Source organism: Pongo pygmaeus, chromosome 9 (genome assembly GCF_028885625.2).
Source record: "Pongo pygmaeus isolate AG05252 chromosome 9, NHGRI_mPonPyg2-v2.0_pri, whole genome shotgun sequence".
NCBI classification, from domain to species: domain Eukaryota; kingdom Metazoa; phylum Chordata; class Mammalia; order Primates; family Hominidae; genus Pongo; species Pongo pygmaeus.
Genome location: NC_072382.2, coordinates 34,389,667 through 34,417,348, shown reverse-complemented (window position 1 = coordinate 34,417,348; position 27,682 = coordinate 34,389,667). Strand labels below are relative to the sequence as shown.

The 27,682-nt window shown below is 38.1% G+C and overlaps 1 protein-coding gene across 7 annotated transcripts in view; it reads left to right on the top strand.

Moving 5' to 3' along the window:
* Positions 1-27,682, top strand: part of QSER1 (glutamine and serine rich 1) — an 81,066-nt gene that overhangs the window by 16,215 nt on the left and 37,169 nt on the right. For 4 of the 7 annotated variants that reach the window (XM_054441608.2, XM_054441607.2, XM_063671014.1 and 1 more), the window contains exons 2-4: positions 17,824-17,936; positions 18,630-18,791; positions 22,473-26,165. In XM_054441608.2, coding sequence (XP_054297583.2) covers positions 17,824-17,936; positions 18,630-18,791; positions 22,473-26,165 — 3,968 coding nt within the window. The remainder of the gene's footprint in view (positions 1-17,823; positions 17,937-18,629; positions 18,792-22,472; positions 26,166-27,682) is intronic. The other 3 variants (XM_054441609.2, XM_063671012.1, XM_063671015.1) reach the window with 2 other exon arrangements.

The following is a 27,682-nucleotide window of genomic DNA, read 5'->3' as shown; positions in this document are numbered from 1 at the left end:
TCTTCTACCTCTATTTTCTCTAAAATTGGGTTCAAGGAAGGGAAGTATCTTTTATCATCAACAGCTTTATCGATTTGATATTTTCAGTTTTTTTTGAAACTAAGATGACGTGAGATTATTCAGCAGTTGGTAGCCAAGTTCATTAAACTCTAGATCATTTTTTTTTTTTTTTGAGTCAGAGTTTTGTTCTTGTGGCCTAGGCTGGAGTGCAGTAGCATGATCTTGGCTCACTGTAACCTCCGCCTTCTGGGTTCAAGCAATTCTCCTGCCTCAGCCTCCCAAGTAGCTGGGACTACAGGTGCACACCACCACGCCTGGCCAGTTTTTTTGTATTTTTAGTAGAGACGAGGTTTTGCCACATTGGTCAGGCTGGTCTCGAACTCCTGACCTCAGGTGATCCACCCACCTCGGCCACCCAAATTGTTGGGATTACAGGCATGAGCCACTGCGCCTGTCCTTAACTCTAGATCCTTTAACATTTATTTTAAAAGCAATTTCTCATGAAACTTGGAGCTACTTGGGTAGTCATGTGTGTATGGGGGGTGTGGTCATGACATTATAAGGTGTATTTTGATTTTAGGATTCCCTTGGTATCGATTTTAGTTCGGAAACTAAGGGAAGTTGTGTAGCAGGTAGCTATGTTTAAAAAATTTAATTTAGACACTCCCATGCTTAAAACTCCTTTGGTTTTCCATTGCAGTTGGAATGAAATCCAGACTCATTGTGCCCACAAGGTTTTCCATGTCTGACCGTTAACTACTACCTTTCCATGGATCTCCTACTGCTCACCCACTTCCCTTAGTACACTCACAATATGCTGGTCTTCTTTCAGCTTCTCTGTGTTCCAGACTCTTCCCACTTCAGGCCTTTTCCTAACTGTTCTTTCTCTTCCTTTGGTTTGGGGCAGGGCTTTCTTAAGATCCCTTCTTCAGGAGGCATTGCTGATTACTGTGTCTTCTTTCTCCCATAATCTCTATATTTAGACTTTTTTCTTCTTTATTCATTTGATAGAGTTTATAATTGTTTTATTAGTTGGTTTCCTTTTATTTACCACCCTGTCTCACAACTAAACTGTAAGCTCTTCAAAGACTTATCCTTTTATTATATCCCCAGTGCCTTGCTCATTGCCTGGTACATAACATCTAATATTTGTTGAATAAATTAATTTACCCTGCTCTGCCGTATATTTGTTTTATTCTATTTTGTAGAATTGGCTAGACACTTGTATGCTGTTTAATCCCCCCGTAGTTAACAATAGGTCATGATGGCAGGAACTTTGTCATTGTGTATGCCTTTCACTCCTACCTTTTGCATGCATATACTCAGTAAAGACATAGAGACTTAAGTTGAAATTTTCCCTTGAAAATAATGTTGAGCATCTTGAAATGGATGTGTTAGAAATGTTCTGCAGCTACACTGCCAATATAATGAGAATTTTTAAACAAAAACTTTAAGATCAAAGGTAAATAGAGTAAAAATCAAAATGGACATTTTAGATCTAGGCCATAAATTAGGATTTACAGGCACTTTCTTCTTCCTGTTCCCTGCCTTTTCCTACCTCCCTTATGCCACTGTTATAACTACTTTATTGTTCCAGTTGGCTTTTTCTGTTTTGGTCCTAGCCTTCTGGTCCACAGAACTTTGTAGCGCAAGGGGTTGTGGGAGGAGATAGTACAATGTAATAATAGTATAGGTAATGTATATGTAATATGTGTGTTATAGCTATGCTTGATTTATTATTACTGTCTCCTCAAACGGTTTCTCTAGCTGTCTAATCTTACTGCAGCAGTTAGTCCTCCTTTCTTGAAACTTACAGTTCCTTTGATTTTTGGAGACATTCCTGGTTTTCCTCTCAAGTTTTTAGTTAAACTTTCTTATTCTTCCTTATGGTTTCCTCTTCCTCTACCTGTCCCTTAAATCTGCATCTCGGGTAATTGATTTTAAAAGTACCAAGTTATGACATGGACACAGAGAGGGGAACAACACACACCAGGGCCTCTTGGGGGTGGTGGGGGAAGACAGGAGGGAACTTAAGAGTATGGGTCAGTAGGTGCAGCAAACCACCATGGCGTATGTATACCTATGTAACAAACCTGTATGTTCTGCACATGTATCCATTATTTTTCAGAAGAAATTAAAAAAAAAAGTACCAAGTTATGAATGATTACTCATTGTCTTTAAATAAGATAGAGTTGATCCCTATGATATGGTTTGGCTCTGTGTCCCCACCCATATCTCATCTCAAATTGTAATCCCCACATGTCAAGGGAGACCTCATGGAAAGTAACTGGCTCATTGGGGTGGTTTCCACCATGCCGTTCTCACGATAGTAAAGGAGTTCTCACGAGATCTGACAATTTAAAAGTGGCAGTTTCCCTTGCACTTGCTGTCTCTCCTGCCACCTTGTGAAGACATGCCTTGCTTCCCCTTCACCTTCTGCCATGATTGTAAGTTTCCTGAGGCTTCTCCAGCCATGCTGAACTGTAAGTCAATTAAACCTCTTTTCTTTTTAAGTTACCTAGTTTCACGTCATTCTTTATAGCAGTGTGAAAATGGACTAATACACCCTATAATAGTATTATTACTCATTTCTGTGATATCTTAAGTGGAAGAGGGAAGAGTGGTACTTCAGTTGAGTTGCAAGGAATTTTGATTTGCAGATAAGTAACATCCTTGAGAAGCAGGAAATTAATATTATTGGTCATATGTGTAAAGCAGTGTCCCTATAATTTCTGTCCTTAGCCCACTTCTGATGTGACTCACTCTTGGACATTTTCATTTACTTCCATGACTTCAAAAAACAGTCAATTTGTAATGATCCCCAATTTTTTATTTCCAGCTCAGATTTCTCTTCTGAGTCCTAAGTAGGAATATTCATTAGCCCTCTTTCAATTATTTCTCACAATATGTCTCTTTAACACCTCAAACTCAGTGCTTTCGGAATTGAAACTGTCCATGTTTGTTCAGCCTTATGGGTGGCTCACCGTCATTCATGATTCCTCTGTCTTCCCCGCAAGTCTTCTCAACTGTATTTTTTAAGAATTCCTAAGTATCTAGCTATTGCCAATGTTTTGCCCTCATAATTTCTTACCTGGATTTCTGCAGTAGCATCTTGGCCTTCTCTCTTTAAGGTTTGCTCTGTTCTGCACAGTGTTTATCAGATTATCTAAGATAGTGATTCTTTTGAACTTTTCAAAGTGAACTTATAGGGTCCCATGTCACATGTCAGAACTACTAATCAATAATTTCTGAAAGGGAGATCTGGATGTATATAGTTTGAAAAAACTAACCAGGTGATGCTGATGAGCACGCCTGGTTACAGACCATTCTTTAGGCTAGGCAAAGTGGCCCACGCCTTTAATCCCAGCACATTAGGAGGTGAAGGTGGAAGAATCGCTTGAGTCCAGGAGTTCAAGACCAGCCTGGGCAACATAGGGAGACCTTGTCTCTATAAAAAGATATTTTAAAAACTGGCCAGGCATGGTGTCGCACGTCTTTGGTCCCAGTTACTCAGAAGGCTGATGTGGGAGGATTGCTTGAGCCTGGAAGGTCACACCTAGGATGAGTTATGATCACACCACTGCACTCCAGCCTGGGCAACAGAGCAAGTCCCTGTCTCAAAAAAGTATAAATTTAACTCTTACTAAATTTCTGGAGAGGCTCTTGATTCCCTTGAAGATAAAATGTGAGATCCTTATTTTGGTATATAATATCCCATAGTTTGGTTCCTGTCTACCTCATATCCCTGTTCTCCAATACAACCATGCTGAATTACTACAGTTCTAATGTGCCATCTTAGGGATATTTCTAGGTCTTCATATATGTGATTTTTATCTTCTTGGAACCTTCTTTTCTTTTTCTTTCCCTGGATAATTTCTCCCCTTCCTTTTTTTTTTAAAGATGGAGTCTTGTTTTGTCGCCCAGGCTGGAGTGCCGTGGCGTGATCTCGGCTCACTGCAAGCTCCACCTCCTGGGTTCATGCCATTCTCCTGCCTCAGCCTCCCGAGTAGCTGGGACTACAGGTGCCCGCCACCATGCCCAGCTAATTTTTTGTATTTATTTTAGTAGAGACGGGGTTTCATTGTGTTAGCCAGGATGGTCTCGATCTCTTGACCTCATGATCCGCCCACCTCGGCCTCCCAAAGTGCTGGGATTACAGGTGTGAGCTACCGCACCCGGTCTCTCCTCTTTTAATACTCAGTTGTCATGTCCTAGAGGAAGTCTTCCCAGACTGTGTTATGTTTATTTACTTATGCTCTTTTATTCTCTAGTTCCTAGCATAACACTTGGCAGTCAGTAAATGTCAGTTGTATAAATGCAGACCTTACCTTTAGGTGCAACAATAATAGCATTGATTCAGCATTCATTATGCGCCAATTGCTGGACTGTGCTAGTTGCTGCTGACTGTATGTGCTTTATTGTTTACTCTCACAACAACCTGATGAAGGTAGGTGTTACTATTACCCATATTTTACTGTTGAGGAAACGGAGACTTGGTTAAGTCTAACTAATTGTCTGTGTGGCTAGCCTCTAAGTCACAGAATTTATATAGAACTGGATTTGAATCCTGTAGCCTGTTTGCAGAGCTATGCTTTTATACAGCTGTTACACAGTTTCAAAGTTCCCTAGTTTATTTTTTCAAATTCATGATAAATAATTTCTTAATAAGAGCTGATTATTCTTAGGCTACATGTTTTTGCTTTTAAATTATCAAACTGGATTAGCTAAAACAAAGATTTTAAAATATTTGGCATGTAGGTATGAATGGGATAGGTATATGCTAGAGCTCCACGCAGACTTAATTCAGTGGACTTAGTGTTTATTTCTATTCAGATTTTATACCAAAGAATACTGTGTTCTAAATGAAGTAAAAATATTTATCTTAACTGAGAATATTAGAACTACAAAGAACATTAGGCTTTATAAGTAGGAAAACAAGTATTCTACAATATTATGTACTTTGCTCAAAGTCTTGTAGCATTTATTTGCAGAATCAGGACTGGAATTTGGGGCTCCTAACTTCCAATCCAGAATGTTTATCTTTCTCAACTATGAAAAGCTGATATACCTAAAACTGTAACAATATTTTCAAAGCTTAAAGAGAATTCTATTTTTATTATATTCTAGGTATTTGTGACCAAATTATTTAACACAAAAAGAACAAAGTGATATGACTACTTAAGGCAAAATCATTTATTCAGTGCTTAAGTAACTTATTACTTGTGTGCAAGTACTGGCTTGTTTTCTCAGATTTAACATATTTCATGAAACATTTGCTAATTGATTTTTAAACCTGGAATGTGTTTTATTTCTTAAGCATCATAGACATAAGAGTAGGCTACCCAAGGAGTAGGTTTATATGTTATTAATATCTGGATATAAACCATAAGAGCATATATTTAAAAGCATTTTATCTTATAGTCATATACCATCTTCACTGCATGAGTGGACATTTTAGATGAATTTTTTGCCTCAGCTATATCTGCTTTAGAAATTAATTTTCTTTGTTATAGTGAAGTTGACTAAAAAATGGTCACACTTAAACAGTGTAGAGAGTGGTAACCAGATAACTAATCTTTGTTGGTTTGTTTCAGTTTTTGTTGTTGTTGTTTTTGTTTTGAGACAGTCTCGCTCTGTTGCCCAAGCTGAAGTGCAGCGGCCTGATCACGGTTCACTGTAGCCTTGACCTGCTGGGCCCAAGCCATCCTCCCATCTTAGCCCCCTGAGTAGCTGGGACTACAGGTGCCACTATGCCCAGCTAATTATTTTTTGTAGAGATGGGGTCTCACTGTGTTGCCCAGGCTGATCTTGAATTACTGGACTCAAACAATCCTCCAGCCTTGGCCTCCCAAAGTGCTGGGATTATGGGTGTGAGCCACTGCACCTGGCCTGTTTTGGTTATTTGAGAAAATTATAAATTTTTTTTTTAAATGTGACAGTGACTGAAAGAAGATGATACTTCCCTTTGCAAAATTCTAACCTTCCTTGTCCTCAATTTCATACCTTACTCATGAGTGTGTGAGGAGGAGATGGAAGATTTGTTTTATGCTAGGGCTGGGAATATGAAGGTTGAGACTTGGTTCATTCTTCTCTAGGATTTAGCTGAGGTAATACTTGGAGTTTGTAAAGTGATGGTAAAAGTTTACTATTCTCTCCCTACCACGACTACCCAGGGCTTGGGGATTAAGAAGGGCTATGCTGGGCCACAGTAGGTCCTATCTTACATAAATGTACATATATTCAAAGACGAGTCTCTACTGGTCCAAACGTGGAATTGGAAATCAAGACCATGTTTTGAGGCATGCTTTTTCCTTTTAGGATTATAAAAAAGAAATTCTGGCTTTTGATTAAAAAATAAACAATCTCAACAGACCAGTACTATCAGATTATTATTGCTAAGATTAATACCTTCTGAAATTGATTTTAAAACCATAAAGCATATAGATTTTTTAAAAACATTATTATATGGTATATGGAGATGGGCCAACCATAAAAGATTGAATAAATGCATGACAGCAAGGCTTATCTAGAAACCACCTTCTTGTTTGGTAGTGTTGCGTAGTTCACGAAAAATTAAAAATGATCACTAAGGTTGGATGAATATAATTTTTTTTTTTGAGATGGAGTTTCACTCTTGTTGCCTAGGCTGGAGTGCAAGTGGTGTGATCTCCAACTCCCGGGTTCAAGCAGTTCTCCTGCCTCAGCCTCCCGAGTAGCTGGGATTACAGGCATGCGCCACCACACCCGGCTGTATTTTGAGTAGAGACAGGGTTTCTCTATGTTGATCAGGCTGGTCTCCAACTCCCGACCTCAGGTGATCCGCCTGCCTCGGCCTCCCAAGATGCTGGGATTACGGGCATGAGCCACTGCGCTCGGCTGGATGAATATAATTTTTATTGATACAATTTACATGGATGAGTGACCATTTTAAATCATACAATTCAATAATTTTTAGAATACTCACAAGGTTGTACAACCATCACCATTATCTAATTTCTACAGCATTTTCATTACCTAATAAAGAAACACATACTCAGTAGCAGTCTTTTCCTAGTTTCCCCTCTCCCCATACCCTGGCAGATGCAGTAATCTGTCTCCATGGATTTGCTTGTTTGGGACATTTCATATATAGCCATGCATCACTTGACAAAAGAGGTATGTTCAGAGAAATGTGTCATTAGGCAATTATATCACTGTGCAAACATCTTAGGGTATACTTACACAAACCTAGATGGTGTAGACTATACACACCTAGGCTATATGGTATGATCTGTCAATCCTAGGCTACAAACCTGTACAGAATCTTACTGCCCTGAATACTCTAGGCATTTGTAACACAATGGTAAGTATTTGTGTATCTAAACACCCCTAAACATAGAAAAGGTACAGTAAAAATAAGGTATTGTAAGTTGTACATGTGGTCTGTTGATTGAAACATTGTTATGTTGGGCATGACTCTATTTTTTTTTTTTTTTTTTTTTTGAGATGGAGTCTCAGAGTCTTGCTCTGTTGCCCAGGCTGGAGTGCAGTGGCGTGATCTCGGCTCACTGCAACCTCCCCCTCCCGGGTTCAAGTGATTCTCCTGCCTCAGCCTCCTGAGTAGCTGGGACTACAGATGCATGCCACCACACCCAGCTAATTTTTGTATTTTTAGTAGAGACGGGGTTTTGCCATGCTGGCCAGGCTGGTTTCGAACTCCTGACCTCAGGTGATCCACCCACCTCGGCCTCCCACAGTGCTGGGATTACAGGTGTGAGCCACCACGCCTGGCCGGGCATGACTCTAAATGGAATTATATGTCGTCTTTTGTGTTTGGCTTCTTTCATTTAGCATACTACTTCCAGAGTCCTCCAGGTTGTAGCATGTATCAGTATTTTGTGCCTCTTCGTGGGTGAATAATATTCCTTTGTTTGACTACATCACATTTTGTTTATTCATTTATTAGTTTTTGCACATTTGGATTGTTTCCACCTTTTGACTATTATGAATAATGTTTCTATGAACATTTATGTACAAGTTTCTGTGTGAACATGTTTCCATTCTCATGGGTATATGGGAGTAGAGTTGCTGGGCCATGTGGTAATGATGTTTAACTTTTTGAGGGAGGCATGAGATTTTATTAATATTTTCTTAATTCAGTTAACTACTGTTGCTTTATTCACAGCTAACTTTATGTCAAATGTAATCTTTATCCCATTGAACATAAGATACCAAAAAACCCTATTTTATGGCCAGGTGTGGCGGCTCATGTCTGTAATCCCAGCACTTTGGGAGGCCGAGGTGGGGGGATCACTTGAGGTCAGGAGTTCAAGACCAGCCTAGCCAACATGGTGAAACCCCGTCTCCACTAAAAATATAAAAATTAACTGGGCGTGGTGGCACCGACCTATAGTCCCAGCTACTTGGGAGACTGAGGCAGGAGAATCGCTTGAACCTCGGAGGCGGAGGTTGCAGTGAGCTGAGATCGTGCCATTGCACTCCAGCCTGGGTGACAATGTGAGACTCTGTCTCAAAAAAAAAAAAAAAGAAAAAAAAACAGCATTTCTCTGTATTGCTCTTTGTGACTTATGATGTAGAGCTCTCTTGTTTTGCGCTTCAGTAATTAATATCATTAGATGGTAGCTCAAGTAGGTTTTGGCCTTATATGAAATCCTGATATAATGCCTAAAATTAATAATATTAAGTCTCAGATAATTCAGTTTTTAATTAGCATGGACTGACCTACTGGCTTAATCTTTCATTTTTGAATCCCTAGTCCTTAACAGGATGCCTGCCCAGTCGAGTAGGCACTCAGTAGAAGTTTGAGAGATTATTGAGCTCTAACTTGAAGCTGATTTCTCTTCTGAAACTGTACATGGGTTGTAATTATTTATGAGTACCTACTGTGTAGCACATACTATTCTGGGTGCTTGGGATGTACCAGTGAATAAAGCAAAGGCTGTGTCCTTAAGGAGTTTACCTTTCAGTGCATACTGGGCAAACTAGCATACTATATATAGTAAATATATATAGTATGTTGAGTGTTTATTAATGCATGGAGAAAAATAAAGAGGGTTAGGGCATGTGGAGAGAGAGGACAGAGTAAGGATGTTGTTTTATATGAGGTGGTCAGGGAAATCTTGAGAGGTGAAATTTAAGCAGAGACCTAAGGGGAAATGAGGAGTGAGTTTGAGGGATGAGGCAAGAGACCTGTGTGGCTGGGAGTAAAAAATAGGAGCTAAAATCAGAGGTGTAAGGGAGCAGCAACTAGATCATGTAGTGCCTTGAGAACTTTGTAAGAAGTTGTGGCTTTTGTGAGGTGGGAAGCCGTTGGAAAGTTTTTCATGATTTGATTTTACCTTTTTAAGAGAATGACTCAGGCTGAGGATGAGGGGAAGGAGGGGCAAGAGCAGAGGCAAGGAAACCAATTAGGTATAATAATTCCTTGCCTGTTCAAGAAGTGATTGGAGTTAGCAAAGATTTATAAGGAACACCCTCTTTCCCCCAAAAACCCCTGATATTTATAAATTGATCAATAATTATTCTAATGCTTAGGAAGTTGTGTTTAGATTTAGCATGGCTTACATTTTTTTAAATGTAGACTTCATTTTTGGGAACTGTTTTAGATTTACAGAAAAATCAGGAACATAGTATAGAGTTCCCATACATCCCCCACCTAGTTTTCCCTATTGTTACCATCTTACATTGGTATGGGACATTTGTTACAGTTAATGAACCAATATTAATACAGTATTATTAACTAAAGCCTATAGTTTATTCAGATTTCCATAGATTTTCTTAATGTCTTTTTCTGTCTCATCTATGACAGTTTTTCCAGCTTAGTTTGTTGTTTTTGTTGTTGCGGTTTTGTTTTTTAGAGACAGAGTCTTGCTCTGTCATCCAGGCTAGAGTTCAGTGGCATGATCACCTATGAACTCCTGGGTCGAAATGTGTAGCTGGGAACTACAGGCAAGCACCACTATGCCTGGCAAATTTTTAAAAGTTTTTTAGAGACTGAGTATCGCTATGTTGCTCAGTCTGGTATCAAGCACTTCTCCGGCCTCAACCTCTTATTACTTTGCTTTTGATAAACTTCACAGTTTTCAGAAGTATTTTGTAGGATACCCCTCTTTTGGAATTTGCCTAATGTTTTTTCTTTTTGTGTTTAGACCGGTGTTACTGGTTGTGAGGAGGGAGACCACAGGGGCAAAGTGTCACTTTCATCACATCCTGTCAGTGGTACATACTATCAACATGATTTATCCCTACTGATAAAAGCCTTTATCACCTGGTCGATTCTTGTCAGGTTTCTACACTGTAAAGTTACTCTTTTTTTCCTCCTTTCAATACCATACTCTTTGGAAAGGTGTCACTGTGTGCAGTCCACACCTGAGTGGGGAGTTATGGTCTCCCTCCTTCAAGGTAGAGAATCTACATAAATTAATTGGGAATTCTTCAAGGGAAATTTGTCTCTTCCTCTCTATTTATTCAATCATTTAATTATCAGTACGGACCCACAGATATATATTTTATACTTCGGGTTACAAGCCAGTACTATTTTGTTGCTCAAAATGTTCCGCTTTGGTCATTGGGAACTCTTTCAATTAGCTTGTGTGTTCCTTTGACATAAATGTCTTTTCTCTCTTTTTTTCTCCCTCTGTCTCTGCCCCCTTTCTTTTTAGCACTTTCTTACTCTCTGGCACTACAAGATACTCCAGACTCATCTTGTATATTTCCTGCCCCAGTATTAGAATCAGCCATTTCTCCAAGGAGCCTTGGTTCCTTTTTCTTGGAGAATGGTACGAGAAACCAATCTGGGTACTAGGTATGTTCTTTGCTGCTGGAGTGTCATTGCTTCTTGGCTTTGTCCGCCAGAGTAAGGAAATACGCATGTAGCTTATTTTAATATAGAGAATGATTGCTACGATCATTTTAAAAGCATATAAAATCGTTAAGAGTATTTTGAAAATAGCAGTTGGGCATTTGGGTTTTTGTATTAAGGGATTTCTACATTACACTTTGAGTAGCAAAAGAATGAAACTGGACTCCTACCTCACACCATATAAAATAATTAATTTGAAATGGATCTGTCATCCTAAATGTAAAAGCTAAAACTAAAAAACTCTTAGAGAAAACATGGGCATAAATCTTCATGACCTTGGATTACAAGTTATTTCTTAGATATGCTATCAAAAGCATGAGTGTGACAAAGGAAAAAATAAATTGGACTTCAAAATAAAAAATTTTTATGCTGTACATGATACCATCAGAAAGTGAAAAGATAACCAATGAATGGAAAACAATGTTAAAAATCAGGTTTATCGGGGACTTGTATCCAGCATATTTAAAGAACTCTTATATTTAATAATAAAAAGATAACCCAGTTAAAACATGAGCAAAGCATGTGAATAGACACTTGTCCAAAGAAGATGCAAGTGGTCAGTAAGCATATGCAAAGATGCTGTACATTATTAGTCATCATGAGGTAAATGCAAAGCAGAACCACTCCACACCTGTTAGGATGTCTACTATAGGTAATGAGAAATACAGATAATAAATATTAGTGAGAATGTTGAGAAATTATAACTTATACTTTGCTGGTGGGAATGTAAAATGGTACAGCCACTTTGGAAAACAGTTTGGCCATTTCTCAAAATGTTAAACATGGAGTTTTCATTTGACCCAGCAATTTCACTCCTGGCTATATATACCCAAGAGAGATTAAAACATACATCTATACAAAAACTTGTACATGAATGTTCATAGCATTGTCATGATAGCCCAAAAGTAGAAACAACCCAAATATCCATCAGCTGATGAATGGATAAACAAAATGTGGTATATCCATACAATGGAATATTCAGCCCTAAAAAGGAATGAGGTACTGATATATCCATGTTGTAATAAGGTGAACCTTGAAAACATACTTAGTGAAAGAAGCCAGTCATAAAAGGCCACATGTAGTATGATTCAGTTTTTATGAGCTGTTTTGAATAGGCAAATCCATAGAGACAGAAGGTAGATCAGTGATTGCCAGGGGCAGAAGAGAGGAGGGAAATAGGACCAATTGCTCATGGATACACGTTTATTTGGGGGGTGATCAAAATATTCTAAAATTAGATTGTGGTGACAGTTGCACAAGTCTGAATATTCTAAAAACCACTGATGAGCATACTTTAAAAGGGTGACCTTTATGGTATGAAAGTTGTATTCCAAATTTGTTTTTTTACAAAATCATTTGGAACAGAATAGCAAAAGATACTTAGAGATAAATTTAGCAAAATACATGTAAGAATTATACACTAAACACTACAAAAGATTGTTGAGAGAAATTAAAGACCAGAAACAGCTATACCATATTCATGGCTTAAAAGATTCAGTACTTTTAAAATGGTATAGTTTTTCCCAAATTGATGTTTAGATTCAATACAGTTTTTTTGTTGTCATAGAAATTGACAAACTAACTCAAATGTATGTGGAACTACCTAGCACAGCAAAACAATTTTGGAAAAAGAACAAATTTGGAAGATTTGTGTTATTGAATTGAAGACACTATAAATACAGTTGTATAAAAATATAGTTATTTGTGGATTGATTTATATGAACAGACATTGGTCAGTGTAACACTATAGTCAAGAAATAGAAACCCATATATATGGTTTATTGGTTTTTGACAGAGGTGCCAAGACAATTCAACAGGTAAAGAATAATCTTTTCAATATATAATGCTGGAACCATCGCACATTGAAATTTAAAAAATGAGTATCAACCTTTTACACCACGTATAAAAAATGAACTCCAAATGGATTATAGCCCTAAATGGAAAAGTTGATACTATAAAACTTCCAGAAGAAAACAAAATCTTTGAGATCTTAAATTAGGCAAAGATTTCTTAGGTACAACACCAAAAGTACAATAGATAAATTAAAAACTGATCAAAATTAAGAGCTTTTGCCCTTCTAAAGATACTGTTATAAGAATGAAAGCCACTGGGTGGGAGAAAATATTTGCAAAACATAACTGGCCAAGAACTTGCTCCAGAATATATAAGCAACTCTCAAAACTCAAAAATAGAAAACAACCCAATAAAAATGGGCAGAATATTTCAGTAGTACTTTTACTAAAGATTTCTACATGGCAGATGGTGAGATACTTATTGCACATCAATTAGAATGGCTAATTTTTTTTTTTTTTTGAGCCAGAGTCTCACTCTGTCGCCCAGGCTGGAGTGCAGTGGTGTGATCTCGGCTCATTGCAACCTCCGCCTCCCAGGTTCAATTGGTTTTCATGCCTCAGCCTCCTGAGTAGCTGGAATTACAGACGTGTGCCACCATGCCTGGCGAATTTTTGTATTTTTAGTAGAGATGGGGTTTTGCCATGTTGGCCAGGCTGGTCTTGAACTCCTGACTTCAAGCGATCCACCCACCTCAGCCTCCCAAAGTGCTGGGATTATAGGCGTGAGCCACCATGCCCGGCCTAATTTTTTTTTTTTTTTTAAGTAACAGCTTACAAACTAACAATACCTAGGGCCCATATGGATGCAGAGTTACTAGACATACATTATTGGTGGGAATGTAAAATGTTATAGCCACTCTGGAAAACATGCAGTTTATCTGAGTTAAACATACATTACTGTATAACTCAGCCATCTCCCTACTCAAGTGAAATTAAAACTTATGTTCACACAAAAACTTATGCACATGTGTATAGCAGCTATATTCATGATTGCCCCAGATGTCTCTCAACTGGTGAGAAGGTTTTAAAAAACAAACCAACCTGTGGTACAACCATGCAATGGAATACTGCTCAGCAATAAAAAGGAATGAATCACTGATAGAAATAACAACATAGATGAATCTCAGAGGTGTTACACTAAGTGAAAAGGCAGACACAAAGACTACACATTATATGATTCCATCGATATGACATTTTGGAAAAGGCAAAATCACAGAAGCAGAAAACAGATCTGGGGACTTTGTGGTAGGATGGGTTCACTGCAGAGAGGCAGGGGGAATCTTCGTGGTGATAGAGGTGTTCTCTCCCTTGGTTTCTGTGGTTTTATGCGGTATGAAAACACACACTAGAGGGCTGGGCACAGTGGCTTACGCCTGTAATCCCAGCACTTTGGGAGGCCGAGGTGGGCAGATCACCTGAGGTCAGGAGTTCAAGACCAGCCTGGCCAACATGGCAAAACCCCATCTCTACCAAAAAAAAAAAAAAATTAGCCTGGCACAGTGGTGCACGCCTGTAATCCCAGCTACTTGGGAGGCTGAGGCAGGAGAATTGCTTGAACCTAGGAGGTGGAGGTTGTGGTGAGCCGAGATCACACCACTACACTCCAGCCTGGGCAACAGAGTGAGACTCTTGTCTCAAAAAAAGGCTGGGCGCGGTGGCTCACACCTGTAATCCCAGCACTTTGGGAGGCCAAGGCAGGTGGATCACGAGATCAGGAGATCGGGACCATCCCAGCCAACATGGTGAAACCCCATCTCTACTAAAATACAAAAAATTAGCCGGGTGTGATGGCGGGTGCCTGTAGTCCTAGCTACTCAGGAGGCTGAGGCAGGGGAATCGCTTGAACCCGGAAAGTGGAGGTTGCAGTGAACTGAGATCGCACCACTGCACTCCAGCCTGGCGACAGAGCAAGACTCCCATCTCATTAAAAGAAAAAAAAAAAAAGCCCTAGAAAAGGTGAATTCTACCTATGCAAATTATACCTAATTTTTAAAAAGCGAAAATGTGAAAAATTTGAACCTTGAACTTTACCTTACACCATGCACACAAAAAGATCTCAAAATGAGTCACAGACCTAAACAGAAAAGCAAAAACATTAAAACTTATAAAATAAAACAATAGGAGAATGTATTAGTGACTGTGGGTTGGTGAAGATTTCTTAGGACACCAAAAGCACAAACTATAAAACAAAAAATCTTGATAATTCACACTGAGCAAAAATTAAAACCTCATTATTTAAAGACAATGGAGGCCAGGTGTGGTGGCTCACACCTGTAATCCTAGCACTTTGGGAGTCCAAGGTGGGTAGATTGCTTGTTTGAGTCCAGGAGTTCCAGACCAGCCTGGGCAACATGGACAAGCTTTGTCTCTACAAAAAGTTAGCTGGTGGTGGTGGTGCACGCCTATGGTCCCAGCTACTCGGGAGACTGAGGTGAGAGAATCACCTGAGCCTGGGAAGTGGAGGCTGCAGTGAGCCGTGATCATGCCACTGCATTCCAGGTTGGGTGACCGGAGTGAGACCCTGTCTCAAAAAAAAAAAAAAAAAAAAGGAATAAATAAATAAAGACACTGGAAAATGAAAGATAATGAAAAGGCAAGCCAATAGATTGGGAGAAAATACTCCCAATGCATATATTTGACAATGAATTTTGATCCAGGATATGTAAAGAACTCTTAAAACCCAATAAGAAGGGAAACAGCCCAGGTTTGGTTTTATTTTCAGCTTTTATTTTAGATTCAGGGGGTACATGTGCAGGTTTGTTACAGCATGATGCTGAAGTTTGGAATACAAATGATCCTGTCACCTGGGTACTGAGCATAGTAGCTGACAGTTTGTTTTCCAGTCCTTACCCCCTTCTTCCCTCCTCTAGTAGCCCCCAGTTTCTATTATTGCCATCTTTATTTCCAAGTACCCAATGTTTAGCTCCCACTTATTAATGAGAACATGTGGTATTTGGTTTTCTGTGCCTTCATTAATTTGATTAGGATTATAGCCTCCAGCAGCATCCATATTGCTGCAAAGGACATGATTTTGTTCTTTTTAATGGTTGTGTGGTATTCTAAGATGTTTGTGTACCACATTTTCTTTATCCAGTCAACCGTTGATGGGCACGTGTGGGTTGACTCCATGTCTTTGCTATTGTGAATAATGCTGCAGTGAACATGCGAGTCAATGTCTTTTTGGTAGAATGACTTGTTTCCTTTTGGATGTATACCCAGTAATGAAATTGATGACAACCTAGATCTTTTAAAAGGACTAAAGATTTGAATAAACTTCACTAGAGAAGCTAAAAGAATAGCCTTACAAACATACAGAAAAATGCACCTCCTCATATGTTATCAGAGAAATGCAAATTAAGCCCAATGATACTCCACTGAACCCACCTAGAATAGCTAAAATTAAGAAGACTGAAAAGATCAAGTATTGACAAAGATGCAAAACTACTGGAATGTCGATACATCGCTTTATTTATTTATTTATTTATTTATTTATTTTTTGGAGACAGAGTCTTGTTCTGTCACCCACACTGGAGTGCAATGGTGCAATCTCAGCTCACTGCAACGTCTGCCTCCTGGGTTCAAGCGATTCTCATGCCTTAACCTCCAGAGTAGCTGAAATTCGAGACCTATGCTACCAAGCCCAGCTAATTTTTGTATTTTTAGTAGAGATGGGGTTTTGCCATGTTGGCCAGGCTGGTCTCAAACTCCTGACCTCAAGTGATCCGCCTGCCTCACCCTCCCAAAGTACTGGGATTACAGGCATGAGCCACCACACCAGGCTGTGTTGCAGACATTAATAAGGACACATTACCTTAACCACTTCAAGCTCAGAATCATCAGTAATGAGACAAACTGACACTGTGTGCCTCCTCATGTGATGCAATAAGAAGTACACAACAGGTCAGATGTGGTGGCTCATGTCTGTAGTCCCAGCTACTTGGGAGGCTGAGGCAGGAGGATTGCTTGAGCCCAGGAGTTGGAGGCTACAATGAGCTATGGTCCAGCTGCTGCACTCTAGCCTGGGTGACAGAGACCCTGTCTCTTAAGACAAATCCAGAATTTGGGACATCTTATAATTTAGTTGCCCTGGATTCTTCAAAAGGTCAAGGGATTTGGGATTAGGGGTTGGGTGAAGGCACTGATACTAAGTTAGAGAAATAACCAAATGAAATTACTGAATTTTGATTGGATCCTAGTTAAAAAGAGCTTAAAACTTTGAGATGTTTGGCAATAATTGGAGAAACTGGAATATGACCTATATATTACATGATTATTGAATTAATGCTAAATGTGTTTAAGTCTGATAATGATATCTGGTTATATAAGAATGTCCTTATTCCTATGAGATGCAACTGATGATATCTCCAAGTTATTTTCAAGTTGTTTAGCAAAAAAAAGAAAAGTGGGTATGTGTGTATAGAGAAAAATAAATGTTACAAAATCTTAATAGTTGTTGAATCTTAAGGGACAGGTATATGGTGTTCATTGTACTTCTGATTTCTTTCTATGGGTTTAAAATATTCAAAATAAAAACATAACCTTTCCTTTCCAAGGAGAGGGGGAAAAATCTTGTTTTGGACTACTCTGAAAATGTTTGAGCTTGAAGTTTTCTCAGTGAGTTATCGGGAAATAGTATTAATTATTTATTTGAATTATCTGTTATTCCATAGAATACTATAATTAGAGAGGTTATGGAGGTTATTTCATCTGGTCCTTTTTTTATACAGATGAAATTAGTCCAACAATAATTGAGTCACTTATTTAAATTACATTGTAAGCCAGAAGTAGAGCCTGTACAATGAATTCAGCTCTCTGTTGTCCAGGATATTGCTTTTTCTTCTGTACCACATTACCTCTCCCAGTAAAAAGACTCTTGTTTGAGGTAGAATTGAATTAAAGAAAATACTGTGTATTATTTTTCTTCCTAATGCATCTTAAATATAGTTCCTCCATTGTGATAGTATTGTCAGACTGTGTTTGATCCACTAATCTATAGGTCAGGAAGTTGGTCAAAGGTTTCTACTACTTTTATAGTTGCTCTTCTAGAAGTTTTTTTTATCAGATGGTTTGGACTGTGTATTTTGGTCACTGATTTTTAATGTCCTCTAGTTTAAGCTATGAAGAAGGACATCCCTCACACTCTGAAACAGATCTCCTTCAGAGACAGAGTTTTGCAGCCTCTCATCAGCTTCCTGGATATGCTCCCACACCTCAGCCTACTGGTAACAGTTCTCTTGTGAAATATACTATGAGTCTGGGTACATTTAGTGAATAAGAAGAAAAACCAATTTTCATGTGTTGAGTTCTGAATGTGTAGGACATACTCATGCCATGGGAAATTAAATGAGAGTAAAAGCTTGTTTTTTGTTTTTATTTTTGACATGGAGTCTCGCTCTGTTGGCCGGGCTGGAGTGCAGTGGCGTGATCTTGGCTGACTGCAACCTCCACCTCCTGGGTTCAAGTGATTCTCCTGCTTCAGCCTCCCGAGTAGCTGGGACTACAGGCAACTGCCACCATGCCCGGTTAATTTTTGTATTTTTTAGTAGAGGCAGGGTTTCACCATATTGGCCAGGCTGGTCTCAGACTCCTGACCTTGTGATCCTTCCACCTCGGCCTCCAGAAGTGCTGGGATTACAGGCGTGAGCCGCCACGCCTGACCAAAGCTTTGGTTTTTACCAACGGAATATTTATATAATTAATAAATTAAAAGATCTTCTTTCATGCATCTTTGGAGATTTTAAATTATAAATATGCTTGGTCAAATTAATATGTTTACTATCAAAATAAAACCATCTGGGGTTGTAGAATGTTTTGGCCTCAATTTTCAGAAATTTTAAAATAGAGTCAGGAATATAATTTTATACCAGTACATATTTTTTTTTTTACTTTGGGATATATCTTATCTTCAAATTTAGGTCTTTCTGGAATATTTGATACTAGTGTGAACAGTGCCAGCAGTAACACTAAAGAGTCTTCAGTGATGAATTTTCTGTCTACTGCTGAATCCCGAACTGCTCAGGCTGCTGCTTCAGGAACTACTCTCTTACCACAATTCAGGGCTCCATCCTGGCAGACAGGTGATTGTCTGTTTTTAGAATTTTTAAGTCCTGTAAAAATGCTGATGAAACATATACATTTGATGGCCTTGTCATTGTGGCTGGGAGTTTTGTTACAATATTGATTTTCCACTGAACTTTAAGACCTGGAATTTTTCAAAATTTTCAGGTGGATAAAATTCAAGAATTTATTACTGGCAGAAATTTAGTTTTAGCATTCTGACAAAAACTAGTAAGTTGACATTGAGGGGTAGATAATGATTAAAGAAAGTCTCATATAAGGTTTATATCTAGCAATTACTTGTCTACTTGAAAGAAGCAAAGATTAAAATTTATTTTAGTGACTTCAGAATGGGTAGGTGTTATAGTAAAAAAAATCTTGGGACTCATTTCATTGTTAGTTTTATATAAAGTTATCCTTAATTGGATAGATTAAATCACTAATAAGAGCCATTACAAGTTGATATTATGATATGCCCATTTTCCAGCAATAATTACAAGGTCTATAATGTGCTTTTCTATTTCATTTTTCTTATTTTACTTTTCAACCATTTCTCATCAGAAATTATATCTATATATTTCTGTTTTTTTGTAGTATGACAGGAATTTTTTTTGGAGTTTTGTCTTAAGAAATGTCATAGTTTAATTTGAGAATATGTTTTTAAGGGATAGGTATAGGAAATAGTATTTTAACATTCTGATGTAAATTCCACTAATAGAAGTTTCTCAGTGTGCCTTAGCAACATTTTTTTTCCTGCTTCTAAGGGGATAATTAATGATTTGGTGAAATAAAATAATATTTTAAAACATAGCTTTATTTTTTACTTCCTGAAATAATTTTATATTTCATGTATTTAGTTAGATTTTCCTATCAGTATATTCGTGCTGAAACTTGAGAGTTGAAGAAGTTTTAAAATAAAACAAAAGAAAATCTGTTAATATTTCTGTGAGGTGTTTTTACTCTTGTATAGTTTGTTTTTAAAGTTTTTGTGGTTTTTTAGGTTTCAATTTTGTTTTGTTTTGTTTTGTTTTTTGAGACAGAGTTTAACTCTGTCACCCAGGCTGGAGTGCAGTAGCACAATCTTGGCTCACTGCAACCTCTGCAACCTCTGCATCCCAGGTTCAAGTGATTCTTGTGCCTCAGCCTCCTGAGTAGCTGGGATTACAGGCATGTACCACCACGCCCGGCTAATTTTTACGTTTTTAGTAGAGACGGGGTTTCACCACGTTGGCCAGGCTGGTCTCAAACTCCTGACCTCATGTGATCTGCCTGCCTCAGCCTCCCAAAAGCACCCGGCCTAGGATTCAATTTTTAACAATTCATTTTTGCAATTTGTATCTGATCCCATAAGTGAATTGCATTCAGAAGGGCTTAGACTCTCAGGTTAGTAGGTAGAAGTTTTTTTATTTTTATTTTTTCTTAGAGCATGACTGATTTTACTATCATATGGCCATTTAAAGGGAATTTAATGGATTTTTGAGCACATTAAACTGGACCTAAACTAATGTACTCTGAATGGGAAATACAAATGAAATTGAGACAAAAACATACACAACATATAAATACACCATTAGTTGGAAGAAGGTATTAGTGTTAGTGTGTTAGGATAAGGAACATCATCTTTTGGCATGTTTGAGATTACAATATGATCATTAGATGCATTTCAAAATATCTTCTGTGGGCATACTGTGGGGAATTTGCTAGCCTCTGTGACTCCCTTCTACATTAATCTAATAAATCATGCAGAAGTAAGTGAAGTGAGAAAGATCTTTTATCACTCTACTGGATAGAAGGAGAAAGATCTTTTATCACTCTACTGGATAGAAGGATTTCAAGAAATAGAAGCTCCTTACCACCACTTTAAGCCCCAGATATTCTCTGTCCTTTCTAACTAGCCTCTTCCTCATTCTAGGCATAACTGTGATAATGTCAGTCACCATGTAATTACAATTGGTTCTTTAAATATGATTTGATATATGTGACATAAAACACCTCATAATAACCATTAAAACTGAATCAATCCATTATTTGTAACTTTACATTTAGTTAAATGTCGGTTCTTTATTACTGTTTACTTATTATGTTTTAAACCCCCCACCCCAACACACATGAAAGAACAATAGGAGATCTCTGGTAAAAGAGCAGCAGAGTCAATTGATCAGAGTTTCATGAATATCACTTGACCCTCTCAGCAAGTTACATCACCAGTCAACCCCAGTTTCCTAATTGCTAGAGCAAAGGAGTTGAACTATATTATCTCAAAAGTCTATTCTAGTTCAGTGTGTTATTTTAAACATTTCTAAGTGTTATTTATTCTTTCAAGTGCCACTAGATATTTTCTATCTTTGTAGTAATAATTCTTTTTGGATATTTAATGGAAAATAGGAAAATATTTTTCAAAGAGCCAGAGAATTGTTTTCCCCATTTTTCCAAAAATGAAAAAAAAAAATTTAATGGAAGTTCACATAAAATATTTAAATAGTAAAAAGGTATATAAAGCGGAAAGTGATAGTTCCTAACTTTTCAAAGAGGAATTAACAGTTTGTTATTTATTTTTATTGGATATCCTTCTATGTCAAAACATATATATCCACCTTAATGTTTATGGCAATAGTATTATTATGGTATGCCATAATTATTTGATTGATCCCTTGTTTATGGACTTTTTGTTGTTTCTACTTACTGTAAACAATAACTATAATGAATATCTGGTACAAATATTTTTGTATGCACTTATTTCTTTAGAATAAATTTCTATAGAACTTTCAGATCACAAGGGTATACCCATTTTTACTTTTGCTATATGTGGCTAAAATGCTGTCCTGAAATGTTAACAGTCTCTTTCTGACAGTACTTTGTTAATTTCTGATAAACTTTTCATGATAAACATGCATCTATCATGATTGGGAAGTTGTTCATAGGAAGTCAAAGCTTGAAATGCAAGAGATTTTTAAAGTGAATTATTTTGGTAAAAGAAACTGCAGTTCACTGTTTTTTTATATCTATTTATCATGTTAGATGTAGGCAATTTAGCGTTTTTTTTCCATTTTAATGTTATGTACATTTTAGTTTGTCCATTGGTATTTTGCATTGGGACTTTGGGATAAATTAGTCACTAGAGATATGTACATTTTTACTGATTTCTTCATTTTCCTATGACCTTATCAAACTATATATAAATTATCTTATATAACAATTACAGATATGAATTGCTGATATCATTGTAACTTCATTTTTACTCTATGAAAACTAGCTAATCCAGGCGTGGTGGCTTGCACCTATAATCCCATCACTTTGGTAGACCGAGACAGGAGGATCACTTGAGCCCAGGAGTTTAAGATAGCCTGAGCAACATTGCAAGACCCCATCTCTACAAAAATTTAAAAATTAGCCAGGTTTGGGGGTATGCGCCTGTAGTCTCAGCTACTTAGGACACTGCAGCTGCAGTGAGCTATAATCGCAAGACTGTGCTCTAGCCTGGGCAACAGAGTAAGACCCTGTCTCTTAAAAAAAAAAAAAAAATGTGGGGGAAGCTAACTATTTTGAAATGTAATTTTCAAAATTTACATGCAGAACTAACTGGTCAGGTTTTTCAGTCTTAAGACATTTTGATGAGTTGAGGATTATGTAAGTCATTACTATGAAAACATAAAGTAATTGTGCCATAATTACATAAAAATCTTTGTGCCTTTTCTTCATAGGCATGCATTCCTCAGCAGCAACTGAGCTGTTTGCTACTGGACCTTTGCCAAGCACTGGAACACTTCCACCATCTCTCTCTGCTTATCAGCATCCCACCACCTTCAGCAATAGAAACTTTGCTACCACGTCACCTTTGGTGCTTCAGGATTCAACTTTTAACACTACATCAAATGGAATTTTAAGTCATCATGACCCTTTGCTACAAATCAAGACTTCCCAGGGAACTGTTCCAACTGCTTTGGCATTTGAGCGCCTGGGCAGTTCTGTATTAAGTAACAGCATACCACCTCAGTCTTCAACATACCGCTCAGCTCAAGAGTCTGCACCCCATCTTTTACAACCTCAATTTAGTTTGTTGCCTTCAGCACTTGGGGGAGCCCAGCAGACTCCTCAAGCCTACAGTTCAACTCTCTTTACTAGTTCTACTGCTTCCATTGAAAGAGCTCTTCTTCGAGAATGTAGTGTTATTAAACACCATCAGCGGCCTTCAGGTACCCAGTCAATTCAGGCACAACTGACTGGTTCACAGCACTCCTTACATAGTTATCTATCAAATTCAAGTGTAGTTAATTTTCAGGAAACAACCAGGCAGTCATCTTTATCCTGTAGCCCAATTGGAGATTCCACTCAGGTGAGCAACGGAGGATTACAACAGAAGACCTCCCAGGTCTCAGTGGAACTTGCTCAGTCTTACTCATCTGCGATTCCATCATCAGGGTATCCTCCTTCTACTACAAAAGTAAAAAGCTGTTCTACAGAACAACCACTGACATCAACCAAGACCCCTAAACCTCAAAGTATAATTCCTCCTGTGCAAACACTAAGCTATTCCAAACCTTTGCATAATCAGAGTTCTGTAATATCGGGCCAAGCACAAATTTATTCTACAGCGCAGCTACCAAGCCTTTTATCAGTTAGTCAGTCCCAAAATTACGGTTTAGTACAGCCACATAATGTGCCATCTATTGTTCATTCACAGGTTTATAGGTCCAGCAAGGTTGAGAAATTGCCACCCTTGTATAAAACATTGACTTTTTCTGGGTCATCTCAGACTATAACTCCTGAAAATCAGACGCTTAATTATTCATCTAATCAGCAAGAGGTATTGTCTTCAGTTACAAATGAGAATTACCCTGCTCAAACAAGAGATCTGTCTTCAGTAAGTCAGTCTCAAAGTTACTCATCTGGTCACTCTCAGGGTTTATCACCAGTTAGCCAGACACAGGTTAGCTATTCATCTCAATCACAAGTTTTGTCAGTTGTTAGTCCTTCAGAAAGCTATGCTTCAGGGGAGTCCCTAACATTAACAGCCCCTTCTCTTTCTTATTCTTCTGCCTCTCGGGCTCAGAATTTGCCAGACTCTAGCCCGACCCAGAATTATATTTCTATGCATTCTTCCCAAAATATTCAGACTCAAGAGTCATCATCTCCCCAGTCCCAGAAGTTTTTGCCTGCTGTCCAGTCATCATCTTTTGCATCCTCTACTCATTGTCAGACATTACAAAATAACATAACTTCCCCTGATCCAAAGTCTTATGCTGAAAGAAAGCTTGACTCAGATGTGTATACATCTTCAAAGCAAGAAGATGGTTTTCCAATGCAAGAGTTACAGGTGTTGCAGCCACAAGCATCTCTTGAGCCATCAACCCAAAGGCTATCTGATGGAGAAATTAATGCTCAAGAATCAACTTATAAGGTGTCAAAGGCAGATGACAGATATTCTCAGAGTGTAATCAGAAGTAATTCCCGTCTTGAAGATCAAGTTATTGGGGTTGCTCTACAAGCGTCAAAAAAAGAAGAAAGTGTTGTTGGTTCAGTGACACAACTTAACCAACAAATTGGCCAAGTCAATAATGCAGCTACCCTTGATCTTAAGAACGCAACTAATTTAATACAGACTCCACAAATAAGGTTGAATACTAAAGACTTAAAGCAGCAGCATCCTCTTGTACTTAAGGTGCATGAGTCCAAGGTCCAGGAACAGCACAATCAAATAATTAAAGCTTCATCTCAGATTCAAATTCCAAATCATGCTTTAGGGCATGGCCATCAGGCATCTCTTCCTAATACACAGGTCCTTCTAGATTCTGCCTGTGATTTACAAATTCTTCAGCAGTCAATACTGCAGGCAGGTTTAGGTCAAGTAAAGGCATCTTTACAAGCACAGCGTGTTCAAAGCCCTCAACAAATAGTACATCCTTTCCTTCAGATGGAAGGTCATGTTATTCAAAGCAATGGCGATCATTCTCAGCAGCAACTCCATCCTCAAAATTCTGAAGTTATGAAAATGGACCTCTCTGAGTCTTCAAAACCATTACAACAACATCTAACAACAAAGGGCCATTTTAGTGAAACAAATCAACATGATTCAAAGAATCAGTTTGTTTCTCTTGGATCGATGTGTTTCCCAGAGGCAGTGCTTCTTAGTGATGAAAGAAATATTTTATCAAATGTAGATGATATCTTAGCAGCTACAGCAGCAGCTTGTGGAGTTACACCTTCTGATTTTTCCAAGTCAACTTCAAATGAAACCATGCAGGCTGTTGAAGATGGTGATTCTAAATCTCATTTTCAGCAGTCATTAGATGTCAGGCATGTGACTTCAGATTTTAACTCTATGACAGCTACAGTAGGAAAGCCACAGAATATAAATGATACTTCCTTAAATGGAAATCAGGTTACTGTGAACCTTTCACCAGTACCTGCCCTTCAGTCAAAAATGACTCTTGATCAACAGCACATTGAAACACCTGGTCAAAATATACCAACTAAAGTAACTTCAGCAGTGGTTGGACCAAGTCATGAAGTCCAGGAGCAAAGTTCTGGCCCATTCAAGAAACAGTCTGCTACCAATCTTGAATCTGAAGAAGACAGTGAAGTTCCTGTTGATAGTACATTAAATAATAACAGAAACCAAGAGTTTGTTTCTAGTAGTAGAAGTATAAGTGGAGAGAGTGCTACATCAGAGAGTGAATTTACCTTAGGGGGTGACGACAGTGGTGTGTCAATGAACCCAGCTAGGAGTGCACTTGCACTGTTGGCCATGGCCCAATCTGGGGATGCAGTCAGTGTCAAGATTGAAGAAGAAAACCAAGATTTAATGCATTTTAACCTTCAAAAGAAAAGAGCTAAAGGAAAAGGGCAAGTTAAAGAGGAAGACAACAGTAATCAGAAACAGCTGAAAAGACCTGCCCAAGGCAAACGCCAGAATCCAAGGGGAACAGATATTTACTTACCATATACTCCTCCTTCCTCAGAAAGCTGCCATGATGGTTATCAGCATCAAGAAAAAATGAGACAGAAGATCAAAGAGGTGGAGGAAAAACAACCAGAAGTCAAAACAGGATTTATTGCTTCTTTCTTAGATTTTCTGAAATCCGGGCCCAAGCAGCAGTTTTCCACTCTTGCTGTACGAATGCCTAACAGGACTAGACGGCCAGGGACCCAGATGGTTCGTACATTTTGTCCCCCACCACTTCCCAAGCCTTCATCTACGACACCCACACCTTTAATGTCTGAAACTGGCAGTAACAGTCCATCAGATAAAGTTGATAATGAACTTAAAAACTTGGAACATTTATCTTCATTTTCTTCTGATGAAGATGACCCTGGATGTAGTCAAGATGCTTATAAAAGCGTCTCTACTCCCTTAACTACTTTGGATGCTACTTCCGATAAAAAGAAGAAAACAGGTAAAGTTTTAAAATTTAGATTCATAATTATTACTTTCTTCTATTTTTCCAGCTATAGCCCACATTTTAAGCTTTTTTCACTTAAAGCAGGTCTGCAAGTACATTTTCAGGACAAAATGTATAAGGTAGGTATCTTAAGGACTTATTTTTTAAATTTTCCTTGCCTGTAAGAAAGGTCTACGTTTTAGGTTAAGTAGTTCTGGTTTTTCTTGGCTTTTTGCCGAAGGCAGCATAATCCGTACAGTATGCCATCTAATCTGAGACATCTTGAGGTAATTGAGGCACTGTATTGTGGGCATTGCTGTAGTATAAACCTGGTGCATTTTCTTAGTTTGCCAATTTTATCTGAAGATTAACATTTTAGTATTAAATATGGTTATGTTTAAATATGTTGCAATAGTCCAAGTGACAAATGATAGCTTTTTTCAGATGAGGCAACAGGGATGTTATAGAGTTAAAATCTGAACCATTAAATTTGGTTATGTGCAACATGCACATTAATATAATTAAGATAAAACTCAAAAATTTTGTGGGGGCTTCAGATTATGTACCCAAATCTTTGGGTATGTGTTTCACTTAACTCTGTGGCTAAGAGAGCTTTAGAGGAAATTTTTTTTTTTTTTTTTAATACTCTAAGTTCTAGGGTACATGTGCACAACGTGCAGGTTAGTTACATATGTGTACATGTGCCATGTTGGTGTGCTGCACCCATTAACTCGTCATTTAACATTAGGTATATCTCCTAATGCTATCCCTCCCCTGTCCCTCCAGCCCACAACAGGCCCCGGTGTGTGATGTTCCCCTTCCTGTACCCATGTGTTCTCACTGTTCAATTCCCACCTATGAGTGAGAACATGCAGTGTTTGGTTTTTTGTCCTTGCAATAGTTTGCTGAGAATCATGGTTTCCAGCTTCATCCATGTCCCTACAAAGGACATGAACTCATCATTTTTTATGGCTGCATAGTATTCCATGGTGTATATGTACCACATTTTCTTAATCCAGTCTATCATTGTTGGACATTTGGCATATTTTAAGAAGCATTGACTTATATAAACAATTGGCAGTAAGTATGGAATTTTCTATTGTAAGAAACATGCCAAGGAAAAATGTATTTGTAACAATAATATAACTACCACCTCTGTGCCAGGAACTAGTAGCAATGTTGTGAGATACACATTGTTATCTCCAATATACAGATGATATAACTGAGAATGAATGAATTATGTGGGCCCATACCTCTAGTAAGTGACAGAGCTGGAATCTGAACCCAGGTTTTTCTGGTTCTAGAGCCTACATTCTTTCTCAGCTCTTTAGGATAAATAGGGTGGTGCTTTAAGACTTAAATCTTGTTTTGTAACATACTTCCCAGCTTCTCTCTGGACTTGACTACCTTTAACTACTAAAGTGTTACGTGAGAACTGGTATCCAAATAATCTGTTAGCATAAATATCTGACAATACATTTCTAAAGAATTCTCATTTCATTACACAGGGAAATTAACATGATAGAAAGTCA